The sequence below is a fragment of the Polyodon spathula genome, chromosome 20, assembly GCF_017654505.1.
Source record: "Polyodon spathula isolate WHYD16114869_AA chromosome 20, ASM1765450v1, whole genome shotgun sequence".
Classification (NCBI taxonomy): domain Eukaryota; kingdom Metazoa; phylum Chordata; class Actinopteri; order Acipenseriformes; family Polyodontidae; genus Polyodon; species Polyodon spathula.
In genome coordinates, this window is record NC_054553.1 from 23,720,633 (window position 1) to 23,743,257 (window position 22,625).

General features: G+C 35.2%; 1 protein-coding gene across 1 annotated transcript; it reads left to right on the top strand.

Annotated features, from left to right (window-relative positions):
• The first annotated feature begins 249 nt into the window (after positions 1 to 249).
• LOC121295273 (glucagon-like peptide 2 receptor) lies at positions 250 to 22,624 on the top strand. The gene is made up of 13 exons (XM_041219727.1): positions 250 to 571; positions 12,246 to 12,342; positions 12,710 to 12,814; positions 13,838 to 13,962; positions 14,541 to 14,647; positions 15,808 to 15,964; positions 16,668 to 16,827; positions 17,377 to 17,437; positions 18,645 to 18,714; positions 19,209 to 19,297; positions 19,890 to 20,028; positions 20,479 to 20,520; positions 21,554 to 22,624. Exons 1-13 carry the CDS (start codon positions 419 to 421, stop codon positions 21,860 to 21,862), a joined length of 1,614 nt encoding a protein of 537 aa, XP_041075661.1. The 5' UTR covers positions 250 to 418; the 3' UTR covers positions 21,863 to 22,624.
• Position 22,625: the final 1 nt, after the last annotated feature.

The following is a 22,625-nucleotide window of genomic DNA, read 5'->3' on the forward strand; positions in this document are numbered from 1 at the left end:
GCTTATCTCATCATGTCATACCTCTGTATTTGGTTCATTTAATTTAAAACAGAGATAACATTTTCTCTGTTTAACCAGTTTCAATATACTGAACTTTTGCTTCATCCCCTGTCTTGATTGGCTGAGGAGTAAATAGGAGGCTCGCTATGTATCTGTGAAACTAGGCAGATACTGTCAGGCTTGTTCTGTACACAGTAAGCCTGCATATTTTAAACTTGTAGACATCACCCAAGAACGTCAAGAGTGTGGGTGGACTGGGAATACTGAACTTCATACGCAACCTTTGCCAAGAGAAAGCTTTTATTCTAAACCTTTTTAAAGATGGGATTTCTGGCACCCAGTTTTTCTTTTCTTTAAGAGAGTCTGTTTTGAAATGCACATATAGCATACGAACTTGGTGCTCATAAGAACTTGATGGATGATGCTTGAGGAATTGCTAAACCTGTCTAATCAGCGTGCCATGGTCACATTTGCTTTAATTGGTGGGCTGGCATCCAACCAGAGGCTGTCTTACAGGAATATCACAAAATCAACCCTGGTCCTGGTGCTGGCACTATTGAACAGTAAACAGGTAAGTGAAACTATTAGCAAAGGCTTTTTCTCTTTTAATTGGAACTCACTATAAAGCTTTACAGATTGTTAACTGCTTACTGTAAACTTTTTTTATAGACTGATTAGGAGTAAGAAACCAGCAATTGTGAGTTTGAATTTTATAAACTTTCAGCACACATTTCTGGATAATTTTTTTTTTTTGCCATAAATAATATACTTACTTAAGCTCTAAATGAAAGAGAGAAATTCTCAGGTAGTTTTGTAAACCTGTATTACACCAATATTCGATTATTTTTTTTTTATATATTGATTTTACACGCATAATGTAGCTATATGCATTATATTTATTTTCCTAAATTCTATTTATTACTTGTGTCTGCTTGTTACATTGGTATATAATAATAAAATAATAAATGCTGTATATTTATATGATAAATATCTGATTGTATTACACAACAGTCATTGTATGATGCACTTTAGTTAACTGTGTTGGCAGATTTGTCAAATGTAATTAAATACGCCAAAGTACAAGTTTTTAAAACTTTGCAATGTTAAATATAATTTACTCTCCCTAGTTGAAAAAAAGGTTCAGTAGTCTTTGTTGGGAGGAAAGAAGTTTCTTATCGATTGTTCTGGTGTTTTGATCCAGCCAAGTAACCAGTGGGATTATGCGTCATTGTGTTATGTTATGGTGTAATTTTTATCAAGTGTTCACATTGAACGGTACAGCCCAGCATTGAATACTCTCAGTAAACATATGTTAGTCTAAAAGGAAGAACAACCCTCCATGTGTTCACATTAGGTACCTCCTTCATAATTCCATTAAGTTGAATAATGAGCATCTTCAAAGATCTTGTCTGAAAGGAAAAATGTAAACTAATGGCACTTGGCTCACATATGCATCTAAATGGATTCTTACTAGTTTGATAACATTCTATTTTACTCTCTTCCTTAGAGCCACGCTTAGTAAATGTGATTATGCTCCAGACCCACTTAGAAAGGACACAGCCAAACAATTTTCTTACTAATAATTACTAATAATTGTCTTTATTATTTTTACCTTTTGAGTTACAAGAATAATGCATTGGCTTCATTTAAAAGGAAATACCAGCACTGCTATATTACAATTGAAGAATAATTTGTTCAAAATTTTATTTTAAATAGCACTTTGATGTAGTAATTGTTGACTGTATATTGTGTAATTGTAAGGTCATTATTGTATTAGCTAGATGTGTAAGTAGATTTTTATTTTATTAGGTTGGAGCGTTTTTTGTTCCTCACATACAAGCTTAAAAAAGAGTTTCTATTTATTTGTATTAATGTGTTATCATTTGTGTTCAAACTGCATCCAAAAAGTAGTGCAATGCTTTGGAGAAAAGCAAAATGCTTTGGATAAAAGCGTCTGCTAAATCACTCAATAATAACAAAAACGCAATGATGGTAAACTTTATTTTAAAACTATCAGACAAATAAATATTCCCTTTAAAGTGTCTCTTGCAGGTTTTTTTTTTTTTTTTTTTTTTTTTTTTTAATCATCACTGAAAATGAACTGTGTTTACACAAAATAATTCTTATAATCGTGATAATAATTATTATTAATAATAAAAATTTCAAAAGTTTCTCGGAGATATTACACTAGTGCCTGGTGCAGATGGTTTTGTGTGTTCGCGAAAAATCATGGTGGCAGAGCGCACTGTATAGTTTTCCCTCTGTCAAGAGTCGGACATAAAGACCAGATGTCCAAACACTCTAATTCTAATAATAATAATAATAATAATAATAATAATAATAATAATAATAAAAATAATGATAAAAAGGTGAATACGTGCCGTGCGGGGGCTGCACGAACTCCAGCCTGGAGGGGTATCGGGTGCATGCCTTTCCAGGGAAGAAAAAGTGCCGTATTTCGCTCCTGGGTGCTGTTTGTACAAGTCAAAAGAGGGGACTTCACCGCGAAAACCGTCCACCAAAAGAATTCTGTTGTTTTGTGGTGTGCACTTTCTTAACAGTGATTATCTGATTATCTTAAATATAGCATGGGATTTAGAAGCAAGCAATGAGCTAGGCTGGAGTTACTTTCAGCACTTCAAATGTTTTTTTTGTTTTTTTTATTAATATCTTATTGGGGTTTTATAGGAAACTACCATGAACACACACAGAGGTATTTATATATATATATATATGTGTGTGTGTGTGTGTGTGTGTGTGTGTGTGTGTGTGTGTGTGTGTGTGTGTGCGTGCGTACGGTATATACCCATATTAGCCCAACTATAAAGCAAAGTTTTTTAGAGTGGATTGAAAAGGGGTCAAGTACCAAACGGATTACAAAGAAGTTATGATGTAATTTTTAAGATCATGGTTATCAAAAAAGCTGATTCATCCGGCAATTATCGTGCTGATAAAAAATTAGTGTCACCTAAAACAACACAGACAGGGATAAAACAACTGCTATTGAACTCCCACTGAGAGGAAATCGTTTTGTGGGCAGTGGGTTGTCTGTGTTTATTAATTTCCTTGCTTACCTAATGAGTAAGTAATTTACAGTATTTCAGTTTCAGTTAGTGTTGCCGATCCACCACAGATTTTGGAGGGTCCACAACTCTGTTTCTTGGCAATCCCCATTTAGTCGCTGCCTCTGTTGATTCCACTGCCTTGCCTGTGGTTAAAAAATGTAGGCTTGTGGCTCCTGTTCCCTAAAATTAATTGGGTCTTCGACTTCTTCTTCTATGTTTTCAGCGGCAGTGTGTTTACCGTTTTGTACATAAGTCGGTGTGGCCAAACACCACATAAAATCCATCATATCTTTTATTAATATTTTTGAACCACATACAACAATTTTATTTCTATTGATGAAATCTATACAGAAATGTATTGGTGTGTTTGAACTGCAATATACAGTTTAAGGCTAGTGAGAATTTAAAGTGATTGCAGTGAACAAAATATTTTGCACTTTCATTCGCTATATTGGTGTCCGACGTACATGCTATTCCATCTTCCACCCAGCTGGCTCCTTGGAATCCAGGGAGCACATGAACAAGCTGCCTGCTCATCACAGCCAGTGGATAGCTGGGTATCTGTCAAAAAGGGGTTCAAGGAGCAAGACATCTGCACCACTGTCCAGGAGGCTAGAGATAGAAAATAGATTTCAACATTTCACCGAACCTGATAAATGTAAAACTATGGGATAGCAAGGTGGTCATAATGGGTAACTATATTATTACAAATGTCAGCCTAACACTTAAAAACTCACAGAAAGTGCCAGTTAATGCTATCCAGGTGCTAGAGTTTCTGATATTGAGGCCAATCTGGATGATCTGGCTGGAAACCATGATCAAATATCTACACTGATCATCCATGTAGCGACTAACAATATTAGATTCAGAGAATCTGAGATTCTCAAGAACAAAAACAATTTGTCAAAAGGCAAAGCAATTGTGTCAGAATGTGATTGTCTCTGGACCCTTATCTGTTGTTTTTGACAGAGTTTAGCGAACTTCTATCAAGCACAATAGAATTGTTGTCTTGGTGAATTTAATGTACGTGCTGATGTAGAGGGAGATCCCCTTGGAAATAATTTCCTGATTTTATTTGGAAATTATCTGTGGGCTTTACTCAGTATGTATCTGGTTCCACTCACACACTTCATCTAGTTATTACTCGTGGTCTTGACATCCAAAACATAATCCTGCTACCCCATAATCCTGCAATCTTAGAACTCTCTCCCATTATTTTTTAATTAATACTCCCCAGTCCAATAAACTCTCAGGAACATTTTATTAAAACTCAGTCCCTAAATTCCTTGTTGGATGCATTGTCCACCTCAGCACTTTTCTGTTCAGGATCAATTGATGCACTGCTAGATAATTATAACACAACCTTAAGCAATATCTTGGACACTGTAGTGCCGCTAAAGACTAATAGTGTTTTTCTCCCCCTGGTTCAATGACATAACTCATATCCTCAAGCAAACATGTTGTAAATATGGATGTAGATGGAAAGCCACAAAATTACAGTTTTTTGTACAGATTGTACAGCGTCATGAATTACAAAGCTGCACAATCCTCCGCCAGGTCAGCTTATTACTCAAACTTAATATAAATAAATAAAAGTAATCCTCGATTTCTTTTTAACACAATAGAGCTTAATTCACAAACCAGCAAAAATAACCTTCTACAAAAACTTTAGTAACAGCAAACAGTGTTGACTTTATGAATCACTTTAACAAAAAAAACCAAAAAAACAAACAAACAAAAAAACTGCTGATATATGAAACCAGATCAAATCTGATGACCCAAATCCAAGTACTGACATTGGTACTTCTATGAGTCGTGCTACACTAAAACACATTTTTTATTCTTTGTCTTTATTGAGCCAACTAGATTGAACTAATTGAGGGGCATTTAGTGTTTACAGTTTACAGCAGCTCGGCAGAGACAAAAGCAGCAGCAAGGCATCACAGGAACTTGTTTAGAGTGAATTAAAATACTGTAAATACAATGTATGCATTTGTATTATAACATTTATTCTATCTCATGTGTTTTAATATATATATATGTTTTTACAACATTTATAAATATGAAGAAACAAGTAGATATAAGCATGTATGTATCAGGTACGGTTCTTTTCCTTATAACTGATAATAATGGAATAAATAACTATTATTTTATGTATAAATATTTATTTTGAAACAAAATAAAAATGAAATGAAATAATGTATTGTAAAGTCCCTCGGGTCATAGAATAACATGTTTTTATTCATGTATCTCTAAGCAGAATACATAATAAAACAAATATTAAAAATAAAAAAAACACACTAATAAAAGAAAAAAATTATATTCTGCTATTGTTAAAACACATAAAGACTTAGACCTATAAAAACAAGTCTGGCTATTGTTTTGCTTCAGCGATTATGAAAAGATCATGGTTGTGTTAGTTCTGTTTATTGGTAAGTATAATTTATGATTGCATGCGCTTTCAGCAGTTTATTTATAGCATTAATATATACAACCAAAAAAAGGAAGGAACTCCCCTCAGAGAAGCAACAGCACTCTTATAAACAATATAATTTGAATTACAATACAATGAGACTTGCTCCCAAAGTGTACCATATATTTTTCTACACAGCTTTCTAAAATGCAACAATTTTAAATGCAATTCTTCCCTATCTTTTCATTCACTTTATTTTATTTTATATCTATTTATTTTTTCTCTATATTTATTCTTACTATTTACTTAAGCTGTTTTTCCATTCTTGCCTATGTGACTAACTAGATGCTCACTCAAGCTTTTAATTTCCCATTTGGGGATAATTAGTACACACACTTCTCTTAATTTGTCTCAAAATTGAACAATAACATCCTAATAGTATATTATTTGATTTAATCTTCTGTTTTTCTGAGAATCTTTTTGCATGGTTGTCATTAAGGGTCTATACAGTATACAGTGTTTTTTTCAATATATTGCATACTAGTCTACTTTAATACTGTATGTGAAAGAGTATGTACAAAATTGTAATAAATACAAACATATTTAAATGAAGATTTACACCCCTAGACTGAATCCAAACAGCCTCCAAGGGAAAATAAATAATAGTTTTGCGTCTAGTTTTCCATGTCCACTTGGACCAAGACCATAAAACTGATGACTAAAGATGGAAAGTTTTAATGAATGTTTCCATAATAATTCCCACCCCTGTATGCAGTGATCACACAGTGACCCCATCACATCCACAGCAAGGAATAGGATATACACTGTACTGTAACATATGTCTTCTGTAAATTATCAAGATCATAGGTCCTGTCAGGCAAGACTATTTCAAAGAGCATTCCTAAAGACCCAAAGGGTTTGTGGAAATCTTTAACCTGAAATACACTATTAAAATGATGTAGAAGAACATTGATCTGTGAACAACTGACTTTACATGTGCATTCTTAGCATCACCTTGATTGTAGCCTAATCTGGCCGCTGTTTTGAGATCATTCTTGTCAAACCTCACCCATTACTTCTTTATTCCCTGCGATGAGAACATGTGGAAGGCGCTCGTATGTACTGTATGTATATACGTACATGCATACACCACTCGTCATAGTTTTCCATATATGTGGAGAACTGCTCATCCAATTGGCGTGGAATGTTGTATTAACAGTATTCAAAGCTACTGAGAATATCACATGCTGGTGATAGAGTGGTGTGTATCTAACCATCTGTATATCGCACATAATCTGTTCCATATGTCTAGAGAAATGATTATCAAATTGTGATTAAACATTTTAATGCCATTTCATATTCTATACTGTTCTGTACTGTTCATATTCGTCATGGTTACAAACTGTTTTTTTGCCATACAGATGTCCCTAATTTTGAATTTACAGTAGCAGCAGTGATGTATTTTACTGATATACGTGTTAAAATGAAACAGGTGTTTAGCACTACAAGCATTGACGTTGTAATAGACAATAAATGTGCCATGTAGCCGTGCAGTAGTGAGACTGATATTTATCCCCGCTGCCAATATATGCATCTGTATACACGTTTGAAAGTTTCAAGTATGTTTTCAGACTCCCTGTTTTGAAAGTGAATTCCTTAGCGTGATTTAGTGTACAAAGTACAGCACTTCCAGTTAAGGAGATATGTTGCACCAGGTGGATGTATTACAGGATTTTAAGCTGCTCAATGCAGAGACAGCCCTCTGTCAGTTCTGTTGTATGCCATGAAAGGAATTAAGAGGCGATTTTATTTCTGCTTATCAATTATCAGTTTAACCACTGAAGCCACTGCACAAGTCCAGACTGTAAAGATGGCAGGATGAGATCTATTGATATTTGTTAGAACACAGCCACGATTCAACCTAGGTAACATTTAAATGAGCAATGTTGAACAAGAGCACCGATATAGGATTTCATATACATGGAACAATATGAATGTGGCATTAGACAAGCATTAGTGGCATTATTGCTGCAAATATACCCTGTGGTAGAAATAAACAAATTCCAGAGTAAATATTTAATTTCTGGTCATCACTTGTTGGTAAAAATTGCATTCCCAAAATACATGTAAAATAGAACCAACTGGTCAGGGTTGTGTCTGGAATTAATTTAATTCTGAAATATTTATATGGTGTAGTGTAGGCCCTACGGATTTATAAAAAAAAAAAGATACATTTCTGTACCGGTGTGTTGGGTTTCTGAAGGACTCATTAGGGTTAGTCCAGGTTCCACTGCAGTACTTCAAGAACCAATGTGAACTTGTGTAGCTTTTGTATGCAATTGAAAATGAATGCTTTCATAGAACATAAATAGTTGATATACTGGTCTTTTTATTTATTTATTTTTTACAAAATCAGTGGCAAAATACATATATTTTTTTTCTTAAGCCTTTGGCTTCTTATTAAAAAACAGATACAACTTTCTGAGAACTGAAATGTTCTTCACCAGATTTGTTTTCCTAGAAAAAAAATCTGACCTGAAATTAGGTTATGAGGTTCTATCCCTCAAATGTGATAATAGCCAATGGCTTTTTCTCAATTCAGACACGGTGATAATAAGCAGAGAATGGCATTAATAGGAGTGATGTAAAAACAGTTTTGACCATACTATTCACTTATTATTCAAGATGCATCCACACTGGACAAGAGTGATACGAGCATGCGACGGGAGCGAGCGAAGTCGCTGAATGTCAATCCACATCAGACATGACTCGAACACGATCCAAAAGACTGGAAATAAATACATGACCCCGCCCCTGCATTCCTATTGGGCATACTAGAGATGGGCGGTCCCATTACAATACAGGTCTTGTTTTGATAAACTGTTACCACCCTGACCTCCAGCAACTCTGTTGTAAAATAGATGTTGGACTTATAAAATCTATAGATCAGAGTTAATGATCAATGAAGGAATTTGTAACATTATTATTATTATTATTATTATTATTATTATTATTATGCGCAAGTCACCACTTACCTTGTACTACTCCCGATGCCGTTATGTAAATATATTTTTCTACTTTATAGTAAACTCTTGAAGACTGTGAAGCTACATATCATGAGTGAGTGTTTGAGTCGTCTCTGACTTAATTTACTTATGAATAATTATACACAAAACGACGTCGCTCGCATCGTTCGGTGTTAAATTATTTGCTCGCGTCCAGAATGGATGCAGCTTCGGATTTGTAGTCGAGTCCTCAAACGTAGAGTCCGAGTGACGAGTCCTTGACTTCGAGTCTCGAGTCCGAGTCCTTGAAACAAACTTAAATCAATTTTTATTCAACTAGTGGTAGTAGTGGGGGAACAGTTTACTTAACAAACTTAGGAAAAAGGAACAAATAATAACAAATTTAAATACAAAAAATTATTTTCTGTTTATTTTTTCTAGCTAGATTGTTCTGTTTGCATGCCTTTTTCAACTTGTCTGTCACTGTCTTTTTTCTTTTGGGATTGGCATACTGTTTGAATGTACCTGGAATTTATAGATAAGCTTTAAGTTCAGGTTTGTGGACGTTGCTAGAGCCGGTGTAGTGTTAGAAAGTGGTACATCTTCAGAATGTGGCATGTATACCACAACTTGACTCATGTAATGGCAAAAAGTGGTATGATATCAGATTGCAAGTTGTGCACTGTCATATTTTGGTACATGTGCAATCAATTGCGATCTAATGGGTGTTTTCCTATTATTTAAAGAGGTACATTTACCATTAATTAATTATACATCAGTTGGCAACAGACAATTTATTTCTCTAAAAACAAAAAACAACCACCACAAAGTTGCACAAGTAAAAACATTTTTACAAGGCCCAGTGTATTGCGTATGATAAATATGTGTATACTATTTTCTTAGTGGTGGAACAATATGATAAATTACATTAAAAACGACGTAAACGACTGGAAAATATCATAAATTCAATTATAAAAAATGTAAAAGACCGAAAACATGCCATACCATATTTTAATGGGCGCTTCCCTGCTCTCTTAACAGAAGTTGTTTAGGCATGGCGAGCAAACACAGTGTGCCAAGTACCACTACACAGATAAGAAATTAAATTAGGGTCACCTCTGACTATAGCATCTACTTTGACTTCAGTTAGTGTAAAATCTGCCTTAGGCAGTGCCAGAACTTTACATATACTGTGTTCTTAAATAGTAAATGTAGTTGTAGTGGGGTCCAGGGTGTCACTCTCAGTGGTAGAAGCAATGTCCAGCCTGATGCAGCTATCAACAAGATTAAAAAAATAATAATACAAAATATTATATAAATAATATTAAAATAAATATACTGTACGGTAGTAGTGGTTGGCTAATTAACAAAAAAATAAATAAATAAATAATAAACATTTCTGAACACAGCAAGATATTACTGAGAATAAGTTAAAGCACTGGTGACGGGCTGCAGCATCAGGAGAAAAATGGACAGACATCGCAAAATAAAGGTAGATTAAAACTGAAAAGAACGAAGTTGAACAAATAAGACAAATAACATTAAAGTTAGACGAAGTTAGACAAAGATAATTACACTTATGAATTGTATATTAGCATTTAAAGGGCTTAAACGTTTTTTGTCTTTCTACAAAGTAACACACTATGCAAGAAGAGCCGAAGTCGTGCTGCTCATATTTATAGACTTTGTTGCCTTGGCACGTGTGCTCTGATCACCTGATCACCGTGTTCGCTAACCAGCAGTGCTCCATCAAGACATTGTTAAGCCAATTACAGCCAGTCTTGGCTGACGGTTGGCATTACTGCATATGTGCGCGGCGGATTTGGGCGCTCACATTTCTGAACAAGCACAGCCTGGCTTCAGCCCACTAAACAGATGGGATGAATGGCATTGTTGATGTGCCGGTGTCACGTGAGAGGGAAAAAAAAAAGGGAATATTATAAAATATTAGAACAAATTATAGTGAAGGAATGGCAGAATATGTGGAACAGGGAAAAAAATGGGCATAAATTATATAAATCACAAAGTTTGCGGGAAGAATGGTACGGAGGGAATAGACGGGAGGAAGTTAACCTATTAAGGCTGTTTATAGGACATTCAACTTTAAATGAACATTTCTATAGAATTGGAGCGGATTAGAATGGGTTATGTATGAGATGTGGGGCTATGGAAACGGTGGAACACCTGATGGTTGATATAGGGAAGTGAGATTAGAGGTAGGGGAAGAGTTGAGGGCTAGTTGAGAGTAATTTTTTTTAGGGATGGTATAGGGGATGGTAATAGACTAGATAGGGGTATGGTCAGGTATATAGGGAAATTCATTAGGAAAACAGGGAGATTTAAGCAGTCATATAAAAAAAAAAAAAAAAAATCAGAATCAAAGTGTTGGGCTCACTATAACGATAATCAAAACAAACAGTATGTGGCAACAGTAAGCTTCGATGGAAGCTTGGTGGCCATAACCGAAAAAGAAGGAATGCGCAATTCATTAAAAAGAGACTGGGGGATCAGCAAGCAAGCGAACACTGTCAACCGGCCACTCCTGGTATTTCTCCTTTGTGTAGGCTCATAATAGAACAAAAGTTCACACAGGCAGATTTCTATTGTTAATGTATTTTTTCCGCATCCATAATAAACCATTTTGGTAAATTAACTGAAATTAAGTTATTCTGTCTGTGATGGAGTTGGTGGGTGTAGTGCCGGTGGGACTGGAAGTGACGACACAGAGAGGCAGGAAACAGGAAGTGCGGGTGCAACCTGCAGACCGGCAATGCAGCGCTGGACAGGGTTCTATTAATAAAACAATAAACTCAACAAAAAGGGGCCATAGCCACGGATCAAAATAAAAGTATAATACTGCAAAACAAACAAAAGAAACCCCCGGGAATACTATCAGTAGTAAGCCCGGGTTAAAATAAAAGGTTTAAACAAAAACAGTCCCGCTCCACTCTAAACACAATAAATCAAAACAAGAGTCACGTGGTTCCTCCACACTGTAGCATTTGGTGTCCGCCAGCAACGGACTCAGCTCCCTCCTGAGGACAAAGGGGCTTACGCATCCTGGTAAACACTGGGCTGCGCGGCAGGTCCAATCAGATGTCCAAGCGGGTTTGGGGAAGTAGAGGGACAGTGTGCTCTCACAGGCTCGTCCGGGAAAGGCAAACACCACGAACAGCAGCACATCTCTTCCAGCAGCAAGTCCAGGACGGGGAGAGTGAGCAGAGGAAGAGGCGCGTCTTAAATAGGGCTGAGCCCCGCCCATGCTGAGTCATGCTGCTCAACATGGCCGCTGCCTGGCCAGCACTGTTACTGCTGGTGGCTCTCCAGCACCACCTATGGTCGGGAGGGTGCGTTACAGCACCCCACAGCACTCTCCCTGTGACACTGTCATTCTTTTTTTTGCTAACAATCAGTCCTTTTGTCCTATCGATCTGATATATCTGCCTGTTAGATGGTAAGTCATTTTCGACTGAATTTGCCAGGTGAATTTATTTTGACGTTTCTTGCAAACAGTGATGGTGTGTGCTGGGAACGAGTGGAGATTAGAAGCAAAGCACATTATATTTAACCACACGTGAAATTCTGTACTCCCAGTCATGTGAAATCCATAAATTAGGGCCTAATGAATTTATTTTAATGGACTGATTTCCTTATATGAACTGTAACTCAGTAAAATCTTTGAAATTGTTGCATGTTGCATTTATATTTTTGTTCAGTGTAATATGGCTTCCAATCGTTTTTTTTTTTCTTTTTTTTCTATAGGTCATGGGGTCTCTGCTAGATGATACGATAAGGAAGTGGTTGGATTATAAGGTAAATTGTACGAACACATTAACACCCAAAAACGTCAACAGATCTGGTAAGAACCCTACTGTATATGTTTGGTGCAGTTCTTAAAACATGTAAAGAGTGTGTCTATATTTCTATAATCAGATATGTGATATAAACTTATACATGCTTACACAGGGTCTATTTAATCGTTCTAAAAAGCTTAACAAGTTAATGGGTAGTAAGAGCTGCCACTGTTTTTCTATGAGCTGATTAGAACATATATATGAATGTTCTATATTTAAAAAAAAATAATAATAACATAGTTCAATTTGCAAATGTTGTTGACAAAAAAATGAACTCGATAATGTAGTTATTATCATTATTATTATTATTATTAATATTATTATTATTATTATTATTATTATTATTATTGGTTATTACTTGTGTTTTTGTAGCGGTGTACTGCAGCGCATCATTTGACCAGTTTGCCTGCTGGCCCGAATCCCCTCCTGGAAACGTGTCAGTGCCTTGCCCTCATTACCTGCCCTGGATAAAGGAAGGTAGCTACACACATTGATTTCTTATTGTATGTAATTAGATTCATTACATTTTCAGATTCAAGTACAATAAGTGTAAAATACAGTGAGTAATATCTAATGTTTGTAAACGTTATACATTGCAAATTAATAAAACAAAACAAAATATTGTAAACAATAGTCAAAACGTTTTTGTCACAACTTCGGGTTAGCCTTTTTTGTGCCTTTTTGTAGCTATTAGTTTTAAAATGCTGTTCCCAATATTCTAAATGGTGTTTTTGTACATTTGAACTGCTCGATATACAATGAGGAAAATAAAAATAGGTAGGAATGTGTTTAAAATAGCATAAACATTATATAGAACAATATATATCTTTATCACTTATCACTTTTAAGATCGACTAGGCTTCATGGATTAAACCATTTAATCAAAATACCATGATATCATGAGGCCCATAATAGCAAAGCTAATTGATTTTGAGTTCATCTCCTGTTGCCTTGGGTACAGTGTGTATTACACTTTACCAAGAATCCTAATGTTATTCCCTGTAACTCCACTTGTCACCTTAAGCTGAAAATGATACACACTATGGGATTAGGCTTTTACTTATGTACCATTTCGGTTTTGATTGTTGTCCTTTTTGTTCTTGAAGCAAACTATAACCCTTAGTTAGTTTACAGGAAATAGTCGCCACACAGCAACACAGTTGTGCAAGTAAAAAGAGCAGAGACCATGGGGAAGAGTTTGTTTGAAACATTGTCCATGACAACACACCTTACACAGCCAGCTTAGGTATCTTAAATCAAAAAGGTGATGACTATCTATTCAGGAATACCATATCATTAGTATACAGTGGGAAAAGCTGGGCAACACAGGCCCCCTGAACCCCAAATCAGCAAAGGTTTTTAATTCTTCTGGTAAGCCAGGGTGCATTTCTACTTAATGGCTTCATTCCTGTGAAAAAAAGTGTGAGAGACGGGTTGAAGAGCTAGTGACAGTCCTATTGCAACCTACTGTTTCTTAGTGCTTAACTTGTAATATTCCAGGGGGTTCTAGTCATCTGTACAGATACTGCACTGATAATGGGACCTGGCTTACAGTTGAAAACTCAACAGATATCTGGAGGGATCACTCTGAATGCTCTGAACACAACCATCACTTCAAACAACAGGTAATGGAAGTGCTGCTGGTTTTTAATAATGACTTAATGAATCACTTTAGCAGTTAATTGTAATTCTAAGTTAGTATAAATTATTATGTTACCCCCACCCTCTCCCAGACACACCACAAAGTAGCTTTACATGTAATTCTGTTTATTCTTTCTTACCTTAAGTTGTATGTTTACAGTCCCCCTCAGTTCCAAGCTCTGTTCCTCCAGTTTTGAATTGTATTCATGTTTCAATGTTCCAGAATCCACCTGGGCAGAACCCTGACTCATTTTCAGTTCTTCCCTATTCCTAATAAATTGTATAACCTTTCACTTCTGCTGGCCCCACTTGGTGTATACTCATACTATGAAGCAGGTGGAACCAGCAGAGTACGAAGGTCACAGCATCATATGAACCCTTTTGAATTAAGAAGTACCATTTTGTCTGTTGCGTTCATCGAGTTGATTCTCATTTTCACTCACATGCTTTGAGAGCTGTTGTACTTGTTGTGTAGGTGTTTAAGTGTTGTAATTGAGCATGTATTGAATGGTATTGCAGTATCTTTGTAATTTTCTTCTGTTTTTTCTGTGTCTCCTAACAGGAAACCGAGCATGCACTTCTTTCAGTTCTCCAGTTTGTCTATACCATAGGATACTCCTTGTCACTTTTCTCACTCTTGCTGGCTGTTCTCATTTTACTGTTATTGAGGTTGGTAAAGCAGAAATAACATTTTAACCTCTGTTTATCAGTATACCAAACGTAACATTAACATGTATTTATAGGTATGATGTTCAGATCTCCTATTGCATGTCCAGCTTTAAAAGTAGCCCATGTTACAGCCATGTATTTGAATTTGTAGTATCTGGTACCACGCTTGGTTAAAGTAAACTAACAGTTTGAATGTTTTACAGTTTCACTTCCTACAGTAGGTCATTTCACCTCAGCAGTGTCTTTGGGGTCAAAGCATCTAACTGTTAAGCCTGCCAATCAATAGGGGAATCAGCAAGTTGGTTAATGACAGAAAAGAAGGAAGACTACACGAAAGCAAATCATGCAAATAGAGCTTTGCTTAAAATGAATTTGCAAAAACAAGTGTTTCTTTCAAAACTGCACATGTGAAATGATTGTTTTGCTATCTATATTAATGATCCAAGTTTGCACAAGAGATATACATCTGTCTGATAACAAAGTGGGCCTCTTCTTACTATGAACATTTTCTTTGTCACTGCTTCCAAGTAGGGTTACCACCTCCTGAGGTGCAAAAAAACCCCACAAACTGGCATGAAAAAATTAAATAATTACTTTTAATTAGATTTAAAAAAAAATAAAAATACTGCAGCTAACGCATAACAGGGAAATTAGAAATCACTTCAATAGTGAGTCAAACCTTACACGACACAAGAATGCTCCTTTCATATCATCTTTCTAGAAAATAGCATCAGAGGAGGGAAAGAGTGAGTTTGATAGCTGAATCTTCAAAGAATATTTCCGAGCTGTAGCCTGACCAAATGGAAATTAATATATTTGTAAAATACAAATATGCCCGAGAAGTAACTGTTTGTAACTATAACTAGTTACATTTTTGTCGAGTTATGAAGTTACTCTAATTAATTAGAATTTTGTTCATTTAACTGGTAACGGATTACCTTTTAAACTTCCCTAATACTGCTTCCCTCAGGCAAGCAATGTGTTGAAGCGAGTCATTTATTTTATTGCCAATGTATTGGTAAATGAGTTCCAGAGTAAATGTTTAAAACTTTCCTTCTGGTTTGATAATTCAGCACTTACTCGTTTGAAGTTCTTGTTTTTTTTTTAGGTGATTGGTGTTCACTTCCAAGGCTAATGTTCTTTTTATCTGTGTTGTGCAGGAAACTTCATTGCACCAGAAACTACATCCACATGAATTTGTTTGCTTCCTTTATGTTTCGTGCTGTGTCAGTTCTTGTCAAAGACGTAATTCTTCACATTGCCTACGCTAAGAGACCCACAGACGAAACAGGATGGATATTCTATTTTAATTCAGAGGTAAAATGTAATCTCTCGGAACGCATAATACAAACCTGTGAAGTAACAATCTAGATCTAATTTAGATCTCTTTTGGAATAGATTTTATACATTCATGATTTGGGTTTTGGTAGCTTTCATGATCACAAAGATCAGTTCAGCCTCAGAAAATGAAATATATAATAAACATTTTATAGAGGTTATAGTTATCAGACAGTGAGCTAAAGATATAAAGGTCATCCGCACTGCTATAGTGATGTTTTGTTTCTCTGTTACTTAAAATGCTGCTTGTCTTGGATCTTTCAATAATGAGATTGTGGGAGTGCCAAGTAAGTTTAGTAAACTAGGAAAGGGAACATTACTTTATTCAGTACCCACACTATTGTTGGATAGGACAGTGGTATTGCTTTAGTTAGTTTTGCGTGATTAAACAGAAAAAAAGAAAATGTGTGCCAAATGAAAGAACTGCAAACTGATTCAAAATGTGATTCAAAACATCATTTAAAATATCATTTGAAAACTGCTGACAATTGCTAAATGAAAAATACCCAAAATAATAAAAATAAGACATACCAGTTACTACAGTGTATTTATTATAATGTTTTTTGAAAATATTTAATAACATAAACAAGAGTTGTGTAGGTCTGACCAGAAGATGAAAACCATATTGGTCTATAAAATTAATTTACAAATCTATCTATAAATCTATACATTTATTTTACAGATTTCTGCAGCCTGCATAATCACTCAAGTTTCTATGCACTATTTTGCTGGAGCCAATATCTTCTGGCTACTAGTTGAAGGAATCTACCTCCATTCTTTACTTTTTACTGCTGTTCTGTCAGAAAGAAGATTGTTAAAGAAATATATGTTCATAGGCTGGGGTAAGATAATAATAATAATAATAATAATAATAATAATAATAATAATAATAATAATAATAATAATAATAATAATAATAAGTTACCATTTAAAATCACTTAAATTATTTATTCAAATCTCACTGTTATTTATTCACCATTTACATAGTTTTTTCAGAAAGGAAAAAAGCTCTTAATAAAGTTACCAAACTAGAAATAAACAACTTCATTGAGGGGCTTGTAAGAGCTAAGTTGTTTTTTTTGCTGATTTTAAAATTAGCTGATGATGACTTGGAGTACAAAGCTTTGAGAATCTAAAATAATTGAATGTAAAACATAGTGATATAATGCATACTAATGACTGTATCTATATATATTATATATTATTATACTATATATATCTATATATATAGATATATATATATATTGTTGTGTGTGGTGTTGATGTATATATAGTATATATATATATATATATATATATATCCATATTGTATATATATATATATATATATATATATATATATATAATGTGTGTATATAATTAGATTGAACTTTTTTTTTATTTCCACTAAGGGACTCCAGTTCTGTATGTTGTTCCATGGACAGTGACAAAAGCTATCTATGAAAATAAAGGGTAAGTACAATATGTATGCTGCTGTCTACATATGGAGTTGATGTTGAAGAGGGAAAACCATGCACACTGCAAGTGAGTATCTTAACCACTATGCAAAGCCAGGGAACTCTGCATTTCCCTGACAGGGATTGGAATCCATAACTGCAGTGCATCACACAACACTGCTCATAACACTACTCGGCCTTTAACCCTAGCGATCTTTGAGATCTGGGTGATGGCACCAATGCAAAAGGAGCCAGGCTGCATTCGTGGTTATAGAGCTTTTAACCATATCACACCGATGGGTCAGAATCCGGAATGGCAGTGCATCACACAAACAAAACAATTTGGTAGAAACATGAACAAACTAATCTGTTTTCTAGAGATGGAAGGACTGGAAAAGGATCTTGTAATCTAGAAAGGGATTGCCAAAGTGGCAAATAAAAAAAGGGAAGGAAGAGATGTAATACTTCTAATTGTGTATGGCCATATGATTTGGATACAAGACTCGGCTCTATCTGCTGAAGCTGTGATTTCTTTATATCTCTAATACTTTAATCCTATTGTTTGCAATTAATCAGAGACTTTAAATAGCATTTCTGGTAATAAAAGCAGGTGCGACATTTCCACATGCCTTGTATACAGCATGTTAAAGCTGCTTGGTTTTTTATCTCCCAATTGACGCTTTAGAATAGGACTTTTCTTAAAGGTGCAGTGTCAAATGTCAGTTTATTATTATTTATCATCTCTTTAATTATTGTGAGTAGTTCTGAGCTCTGTTGATCCAATATTGAGTTATTCACATTTTTCACTTTATCTGCCTTTGAGATTCTGGAAAACTACCTAACTGACTGGGATATTTTTCTTAAACTCACATATTTTAGTTGTATGTCAGTCAGTTTTATAAATGCTTTAGGAATTCACATGATGGCCAAATGATGGCACAGCAATGTTTAATTGCAACGTAGTGGTTGTGCTATGGTATCTAAAATTATATGAGCCTTTAGTGGAATTGTACCCACAGTCATAACATTTTCTTATACTGACTCACCAACTTTGTCAATTGCTTGTGTTTCCGTGGTACTATATCAGTATAAGAAGCACTATTACAAACCCACTTTGTTACCATTGCTTATAAGTGTTTCTACAGGGTAATATATTCCTATTGTGTACACCTGAATGTCTTGCATTTTACTGCCTTAACAGTACAATATTACTGTATTTACAGGTGTTGGGGTACAAACATAAACATGGGATATTGGTGGATTATCAGAGTACCAATGATATTTTCCATTACAGTAAGAAGCTTTTTATAACTGTCATCTTTAAGATACAGAGAATATCATTAAAGAAAAAAAATAAATAATCCGACCTATAGTGACAAAAAAGAACGTTATAATCCTGACCGATAGTGACAAAAAAAGTGCTTGTCGAATAAAAAGATTGAAACAAAACAGAAAACACAGGTCTGGGCAGCTGTGTGGTGGGGAAGGGGGAGGAGGAGGGATGTTGAGGCTAGCACAGGCTGTTGGCTGACCCTCAGGGAAGTGGAGTAATATGGCACAGTAACATAGTACTGTGGCTGTCTCTCCTCCTGAACTGTGCTTTATAAGCAATGTCTTTAAAAACAGTCGTTCAAGTTCTGTGTATGACCCCATGCCTTATACAAGAACAAAAGGCTTGGCTACTACCCTGCTGTCTAATTTTCTGCAGATATTAAATATTACATTTTCATAATGAAACTGTTGCAGCTCATTTATTATGACTAATGGTATTTCTTTTTTCATTGCAGGCAAATTTTTACATTTTTGTTAAAATACTAAAATTGTTGTTCTCAAAGCTGAAAGCAGAGCAAATGCAATGCAGTGATTACAAATACAGGTACAATGATTACTTAACACATTGAGTGAAGTGTTCCCTGGAGTTATTATGCTCAATTATTTTAATATCTTTCTGTCAAAAAAACAGTTTTGGCTAATGTCTTTATTAGTGTTTCTGTATGTGTGATCTACACTATTTCTAATAAAAGCAAGGGACCTACATGAGCTTCAAAGTATATATTCAACTAATGTATCTTGTTGATTCATTTCTATCATGAACATATGTTAATAATGTAGTGTGGTCCAGTGGTTCAAATCCCACCCCTGCCACTGACTCACTGTGTGACCCTGGGCAAGTCACTTAGCCTCCTTGTGCTCTATCCTGCAGATGAGATTGTTAAATCAATGTCCTATTGTAAGTGACTCTGCATGTAATGCACAGTTCACAACCTACCTCTCTAAAGCACTTTGTGGTGGTGGTCCACTATGAAAGACGCTATATAAATATGTTATTATTATTAATGCACAATCAATCGTATCTATTTATTATAGGATGGATCACTCCTTTAATACTGTTTCTTGACTAATGTATAGTTCAGTTTAATACCTTACATGCCTGAAACAATTTTCTTTTTTATATACATGTATTCCAGATTAGCAAGAGCCACCTTGGTCTTAATCCCGTTGCTGGGGATCCACGGGTTTGTGTTTGCATTTTTTACTGATGAGCAGGTGGAAGGTCAATCACGGTACATAAGACTCTTCAGCGAGCTAACTATAAGTTCCTTCCAGGTATTGGGCAGTTAATTTCTAAATGAACATGCTGTTAAAAGGTTTAGGGGTTGATATGATCAACTGACACAGTACCGGGATAAACCACTTCTTGATTTCATTGGCTGATGCAAATCAAGGTGATTCCAGTGTGGTACAGGTTAATCAAGTCTAGCCCTTGTGCAAGTATGATAGAAACGCAATTGGAAAAAGCACCTCCTACTAGTGCTAGTTGTTGCAGCAGGCCTGTTTGTCTCGTGCAGTGGCAAGCAGCTTTCAATGGTTGGGATTGTAAAGAATGTGTCCTAATGCTAGAAATATGTTTGGGAATGTAAACAAAGTGGACTGTGAACTCAATTCCAGATAAGACAGAAGACTATGAAAGATGCATGACATATATTGATCCTGTCTGGTTCGACAAATATGTCAATGGGAATATATTATTTTTAAAATGTTTGATTTTTCTTTTAGGGTTTCCTGGTAGCTCTGTTGTACTGCTTTTCCAATGGAGAGGTATGTTCTTCTTTGTTACATTGTCAACATATTAGTGTAGATATGAAGGTGTGATTATTAGACTAACTGATATAACATCATTAGCTTACAAGACCTCAGAAGACACCTGGGACTTTTGAAGTCCTATATTAGTTTTAACTACTTGATAAATGTCATTTGTCTACTGTACAGATATAAATATATACAAAAAAGGATATTTGTTAAAGTGCAAAATGTATCAAAGCAATGGCAATGGGACAAGTTAATGGTTACACTCCGGTATACCTTGTATACTTAGAGGTTAGGCATGGTTTTCAGAGCTGTATTGAGACCACATGAGGTCTTTAAACCTCTGTTTTAAAAAGTCAATGAAACAATTGTAAACCACAGGATAAATAATTAACTCTGACATTAAATACCCATACCATCTTGAAGTTTAAAGGGGAAGTTATTTTAACCACAGCAATGTTTTATAAATACATTTACCACAGGTCACTAAAAATAATGCTCATGAGGCCCACAGGGCTTCCCTTTCTACAGTATTCTGAATAAGAGGTTCCTGGCAAACTACGTCTAACAATGCTGTTTGTTTATAGCTTACACCTTGTCCCAATTCTTTGAGTGAAAAATGAAACGTCAAATACATTAACTGATAAATTATGTTTGTTTAGAATAACACTATACGAAAGGAAGGAAATTTCCATTCCCACTCAAATGTGCGTTCCAGCAATGCCCTCAATTGTTCAGTTAAACTAATTAAACCTAAAACGTATCTCAAAGTATTTATTAATTGTACTCACTAAAACTCTGGTGGGAAGCGCGTGACCTAATACTCCCTTAAATGATTCTGAGATGGTATATTTTAATGATCCAAACAGTGCCAAATATTATTGATTTGATTAATACACCTCATTTGTATTAAGTGAGTTTATAAATCTCCCCTGGGGGCCTTCTAGATCAATACAAAGAGCGTCGGTATTGAGAGCCATTACTGTCTCGACATTAAATTATGTCCCTATGGTTTCCAATGTAAAACCATGTCTTTGTCCTACAGGTGCAAGCAGAACTTAAAAAGAGATGGAGACTGTTTCTTTTCTCCAATCACTTTGAACATGCTGCTGACTGCATACTAGGGAAGCATTTCAAGTACCTTGGGAAATACTCTAAAAGGCGCACAAATCGTTATTTCCACCAAAATAAGTTTTGCAGAGATGGAAAGAGACCTTCAAGCATGCAGTTCCTGCAGGTGGCACTTAGATCAGATGCGGTGGAGTATTTCATAAGGGGAAGTGTGTCCAGCTCTGAAGGAGAAGGAACTCTGGGTGAAACACTCGAAGAAATACTCGAAGAAAGCCAGATTTAAGTAGGACCTGGTGGCAAGCAGCCACTTTGACAATGACTGTAAATATATTAATAATCTATTATTGACTATTAAACAATTAACATGTGTACATATTTATAATTACTTTGTAATATCTTATTGAACTTAATTATCACAGATCTCTGTGTGGCTCAAGAAATATACTGTATAGCTATGCACAATAGGACATTATAAACATGTTTTTTAATTAATGCAAAACAAATCCAGCACTATTTTTGTATGGAAAATAAATAAATAAAGGCACTTTTTTCATATTTGTTTACTACATGTACAAGATACACATACAAAAAAATCACATCTAGTAAAATCTACAATAGTTAAGAAAGAGTCTTCACTTAGCAGCTGTGTAGCTTTGTTCCATCTATTGCCTTTGCGTGATTTGACTGCTACCTCTCTGGGGCTGTATTCACAAAGCTGTCTTAAGTCTGGTCATAAGTTGTCAATAATGACACTGTCATTATGAAATTGTGGTCTTAAGTATGGTTCTTAACTTTAAAACTACCCAGGAGTAGGCTTAAGTATTAATTTGCTATTAACCACAGCTATTTTTAACTAACATGACTCGACAGAAGATACTGTACGATTTATTTGAAGATCACCCAGATGTGGGAAAATTGCCCTACATGTGTTTTTGTAGACAGGGAAAAACCCTTTGGAAGTTTTTACCAAGACTTCCTTTTTCTGTCAGTCATTTTTTTTTTCATCTACAGGGATAAACAAACAGATGAATTTTTCATTTAAAAAA